This window comes from Parasteatoda tepidariorum, chromosome 4 (assembly GCF_043381705.1).
Source record: "Parasteatoda tepidariorum isolate YZ-2023 chromosome 4, CAS_Ptep_4.0, whole genome shotgun sequence".
NCBI lineage: Eukaryota > Metazoa > Arthropoda > Arachnida > Araneae > Theridiidae > Parasteatoda > Parasteatoda tepidariorum.
In genome coordinates, this window is record NC_092207.1 from 76,040,706 (window position 1) to 76,046,705 (window position 6,000).

Sequence of the window (6,000 nt, forward strand, 5' to 3'; positions counted from 1 at the left end):
CAATTTACGAAAATTCATTTTAAAATTGTAAAACTTTAGCATAATTTGCAGCAATTGTTTTAAAATTATCTAGTAAAAGTAATGATATATAATTTATTAGTTTTGGGTAGCAATTAAACTAAATCATTAACTTATTAAAGTTATTTAATTTATTAGTACATTAAAATAATTTTAAGAAATTAAAACATACCAATAAGCTTTAGTGATCAGTACGCATACTTATGAGGATTATTTCAACTATAAATTTGCCCTATATACTCATAGCCTTGTATGAGTATATAGGGTATTTTCCCAGGCTGTATTTATGACATTTTAAAAGTACTTTGCTTTAATTTTATTTTCCGCCTAAAAAATGTTACCATCTCAAAAATTAGAAGCAACAATAAACCTTAACCACTCGATGGAACATTAAATTATTTTAAATTTCGTTTTCGAATAAAGGGAAGTCTACTAATCGAATTTTTGCACCATTTCAGATAATAATTAAAAATGGAGTGGCTACTGATGTTGAGTTCAAGTACAAAGGTTCCATTCGAACCGTGGCTGCCGAAAGGGAAGTTATATTATCAGCTGGAACAGTCAACACACCTAAGATATTAATGCTGTCAGGAATCGGACCAGCTGAACATCTTAAAGAACATAAAGTTAGAATTTTTNTTTTTTTTTTTTTTTTTTTTTTTTTTTTTTTTTTTTTTTTTTTTGGTTTTACATGTTTCTGAATATAATAAAAAGAAATTGTATAAATTAATTAAAAAAACAGTTTTTTTTAATTGAAAATATTGAAAAAAAATATAGTTCCAAAGTAATATACATCCCCGCTTAAACTTTTTAAAAATGCAAAAAGTCGCCAACCTCTAAGATTATTATGCAAAAACGAAATACAAACTTCTTTGCAAAGAAAAAAAAAATCTGGTAAATTTCTTTTCCTAATACTGAAGAGATCTGTTTATATATTTATACATTACTCAAAGCAGCATTTGGCAATCACTTCTTGCAAGCTAAATAGCGATTTATTTTGATTATTTTAATTTCGCATTAGTTTTCTTTTTCTTATATTTATTTCAATGTTGAATTTAATACACATTAACTTAGATAAAATGCACCATTAATCCTTTTCAGCTAATAAGGAACAAAATTCAGAAAAGCGTTATTAATGAAGATTTAATGTCTTCCTTTCCTCTGCTTACAGTAGAATTTATTACATATATGAAAGAATGAAGGGGTGAATAAAGATATGAAATAAGTACTTTTTATGCATTATAAAACTAAAACATAAAATAAAAGAGTTACAGTTGATTAGAAAATACAATACATAAATGAGCAATATGAAAATATCTCAAAAATCATAAATTCTCACAATTTAATCTTAATTCAATATATTTGATTGAAACAAAACATATAAACTCAATTTTAAAACAAAAAATCAAGAATAATTATTATTCATTCATACGACAAATATAATCGTACTGAAGTAGATGTAAAAAATATGACAAAAACTCTAATGTAGCGTAGAGTGTCAACTACTGAACAAATAACTACTGAATCAATTAGCTAGCTCCGTTAAGTATTGCTAGAAGGCGCTGTAGGCAGTTAAGCCAGGAGAAATTTCAAGAAACGTGTCGTGATGACGTCAGAGTGGAAGTATTATTGTTCATGTTTAGCACTGAAGCACAGAGCTTCGAATATTTATTGCGATTTTTAGAAATTATTTTTATTAATTCTTATTACTTGTTAGTTGATTATTCAGTTTTTCCCCCTTTATTTCACACGATTTAAGAAAGCAAGCAAAAAGAAGTCTGCTCAATGTTGTTTCATGCGATGTTGATATGCGTTCGCGCTGGAAGCTTGGAATCCATTTGGCGTGCATTTATCCATAAGGATAATGGTTTCATATAGAGTCTATAAGCAGTCATATAGAGTATAATATGACTGCTTAATATACAATATTTTTTAATGATTTTTATATACTATTCTTTATTGGTTTTTTATGACCATTTTTATTATGGGTTTTTGTTATTTAAATTTACCATACTAGTGGGCTTTGCCCCCTGCTCGCTAACGCTCGCCAACCCCCGAAAATTGCTACGCAATCTTATATGGTTCGCTTCGCAAACCAAGCTCGCTTCGCTCGCTACTAACTTAGGTACATTGCAAATGCACAAAATTCTAAGAATTCAAAACAATCATTCAAATCCATATAACAACTTTTTTTTAAAAAAAAAATTACATCTTTTTAGTAAATACTAAGTCATTAAAATAAATTTGAATTCAAATAAATGACATGTAATTCGTTAAACCTATTAGAAATGTGCTATAGTATAAAATCTTAAGATAAAATTTCTAAAACTGATATCTCTTTAAAAAGGTTAAAATTTTGGCTATAATTAAGTCTATTAAAAATTGAAATAAGTGAATTGCAATGGAAAAACCTGCATAAACAAAACAATGGTAGTAAAACAAATAAATTCATGATATAAATCAAAAATCGTCAAATAAATTCGTAATATATAAATTCGTGAAAAAAAGCGCTTTCGACAAAATACTAAAATAGAGATCTATCGACAAAGACTACTCACTTCTGCCTAGCTTATGCTCTCTCTGGTTATTTCAGTTTCCGTTTTTAAAAGCGCTATATGTTGAGCCATCTCAGCTAGATTTGGCATGTGACATTTTTAGCGGCAATTATTGGTTGATTTTCTCGCGTTGCCATTCGGAGAGTTGTAATGAGGCATTTTTTTATCGCCGTGTAAGAGAAATATATATATAGATTACCTATCATAACTTAAAATCTCCTCTGCGCTTATTTTTTAACATATCAGAGTTCACCCCCTCAAACCATCAAAATTGAGTCTTGATTGAACGTGAAGATACAATCATTATCTAGATACAAAGCTATTCAGGGTGGTCCATTTTTTGCTGTCTGTACACCCAGTACTATGAAAAACGTGCAGTGCTGCGAAAATGTGCTCTTGTTTTTGAGCGACCGTTATTTCCTATTTTTATTTTTTTGAGACTAATCAAGTAATATCTTACAACTTTTTCATCAGATAATATCTTACCACTTCAACTTTTTGGGATTATTTATTTCGTCCTATGTTCGTCCTTCTCTTGTATTGCAATTTTTTTTTTAAATTTTTTGAAAGAAAGCGCGAAAAAACAAATTTTCTTTTTTCTTTTAGATAGACGTTAATGCAGATTTGCCAGGAGTTGGACAGAATTTACAAGATCATGTGGGATCTATTGAAAATTTTGAAGTAAACAATACTGTAAATGTTCTTTTCAAAATGCTAAATCCAGCTAACATTGGCAAATATGTCTATGACCGTTCAGGTAATTCAAAATTAAATATCCCGATAAAAGAGAGTTTTACTGTTCAAAAATTTCAGATATAATGTACACAAACTATGAATATGTGCCTCATACAAAATTACAAATAGAATTTAGGAACGATTCGCATAAAATTTGATGCAAATACATTCGAAGACAAAGCGGACCTAACTGTCAACTATTCCACCAACTTTCACCAACCTCCAGTTCACGCTCTACATCCCTAAAAGAGAGTTTTTCATAGGATTTGATAAATATATTGTTACATGAGCAGATTCTTAGCAGGCAATCATTCGAAAATTGGTTTATGAATTTTTTTTAGGTTTCTTATCTTAGGGTATTAGTACAAGTAAAATCAAACTTAATAATTTTCACGTATGGGAATGATGTTTCCGAATTCGTATTTTAAAAGGTATATGAGTTCGAACCAAGCCTTCCGAAGACTTGTAAATGATTACTGACTCACGTTAAACCTGTTGGGTCACAAAGTCCTCCAAGTTCATACAATAAATTAAACCTCTGGGGGTACCGGGTTGAATATTGATCGTTCTCTGGTTCAATTCAAATAATCAAACAATCAGCGGTTGAATGAAAGGGTGTATGAATAGGTCCGCACTATAAACGGGTGTGAGGTATGGGTGCATCAGAAGTCGAATTCTTGGACATAGATGGAGCCACTGGAGGACAAAAATAATCGCACTCCTTGCCTTAATGGCCTACAACAACAACAACAAAAGGTATATGAAACCACGCGTTTCTTATATTGGTATTTACCCTTTGTTTGTACTCAAATGTTGAAATGTTTTGCAATAAGTCCTAACTATACTTACATAGTTATAAAGTATAATTTTAATAGATTAGAGATTATTAAAACTGAACTAGATTTAATACCGATGCTATGGAAATAAGTGTCCTACCGCCCCTGAAGGGGATATATACCGTGGAAAATAACTTGGAAGTGGTAAATTTTGACCATCATGAGTTGGCCGCTAACAATAACATCAGGCCGTTTGATGCTATTCTGATGAAATGAAACACAAAAAACGTGTTTTTCTTAATATAATAGCGTAAATCCACAGTTAAGGGCTGCAAATCAAAACAAAAAAGAAGAAAAAAAATATTTGAGGTTTATTAATTGAACAGCTTAGTGGAAAAACCAGATAAGTGACATTTTCAGAAAGGCTATAATCAGGGTAAGAATTTTAAAAAAGTGATCTTCACAAACTATTTTATTAGCAATCTATTAGAAGGAGCAATTTTATTAACAATTTATTAGCAATCTATTAGAAAAATGAAGCAAGCCTACTAAAAACTAATGTGGATGAGTTATGTTTAAGATTTAAGTTAAAGCAAAAACAGTTGTGTTGCATTCAACATATCCATATTGATGCAACAACTTCATGTCATTTTCACTGTTTCATTAATACCCCCAAAAATTACTCTTAACTGGTTCTTCCACTGAAAGCTTCAATTCTGTCGGTAATTGATTTTCAGTTTTGTGAATGATTTCGTAGTGTTGTTCGTAGTGTTGTTGATGAATTGATTTTTTGGTTTTTGTTTTGTACAACACGTACGAGGATCTGGTTGTAAGCTAGTAAGGAATAAATTGCTTCGTTGTATCGTGAATATTTTGAAAGTTTAATGTTCCAATTATAAGTTTCAAAATAAGTGGTAATTCGTTGAAGGGAGATTCTTTTGCTATTTCTATATATCTAAAAGGAAATTAAAATAGAAAGAAAATGGTGTAGAAAACTGCCACATCACAAATTATGGTCTTAAAAAAGCCTTCAAAAAACAGCCTTAATGCAAAGAATCTGTTTAACAAATTGCTGTTTTTCTAACTAAGAAATAAAACACTAATATGTTTTTTGTGTTTTTAGGAGTTTATTCAGCTGCCCAATTAGTTCTAGCACTTTCATATTTGCAGAATCAAAATAATCCAAGAGTTAACAGTGTTCCAGATCATCAACTCTATTTTGTGGAACTGAATACTGTTCTACCCCTGTTGGATTTTAATTTGAAACCCGAGGTAAACTTATGGTTTTTTTCTAGTACAATTTTTTTTTTTAAATTTAAATTATATTCTAAATTTTACTGTCATCTAAAGACCACCGATCTTGTCACTGTCAATCTCTTGTCACAGTTTTAGTGTTTAAACTCCTCCGAAACGGTTTGACCGATTTTGATGAAATTTTATATGTATATTCAGTAGGTCTGAGAATAGGTTTATAACTAATTTTTTTCATTTTTGGGACAAATTTAACGTATGTTTTAAATATATCTTTATTTAATCGTATTCTAGACTTAGAAACATAATAAATCAAAAATAGATTTGAGCACTCCATGATAGGCTTAGATTTGAGCACACCATGTTTTTCACGCGGACAATAACACGTGGCATGCTCTCGAGTGGGCAAACCATCCAGTTTATTTGTGTTAGCTAAATATGGAATGACAAAAAATATTGTACACTCCATTGCACTAAGAGATTAATATTGTTGACTAATATTTTCAGAATTCGTTGTATATATAATTTATAAAAAAAAGTTTCAATAAATTTAAAAAAAACATTATTTGGTGTGTTGTTACTTTCACATTCCGTCATCGTTCACAGCGCTCCATGCCTCTTCCACTCATATACCACATACGCACACACTTACAATAAATAAGATA

General features: G+C 30.1%; 1 protein-coding gene across 1 annotated transcript in view; it reads left to right on the plus strand.

Moving 5' to 3' along the window:
• Nucleotides 1-6,000, plus strand: part of LOC107439119 (glucose dehydrogenase [FAD, quinone]-like) — a 38,267-nt gene that overhangs the window by 23,225 nt on the left and 9,042 nt on the right. The window contains exons 8-10 of the mRNA XM_016051609.3: nucleotides 477-644; nucleotides 3,180-3,330; nucleotides 5,208-5,356. Of these exons, the coding sequence (XP_015907095.2) occupies nucleotides 477-644; nucleotides 3,180-3,330; nucleotides 5,208-5,356 (468 nt within the window). The remainder of the gene's footprint in view (nucleotides 1-476; nucleotides 645-3,179; nucleotides 3,331-5,207; nucleotides 5,357-6,000) is intronic.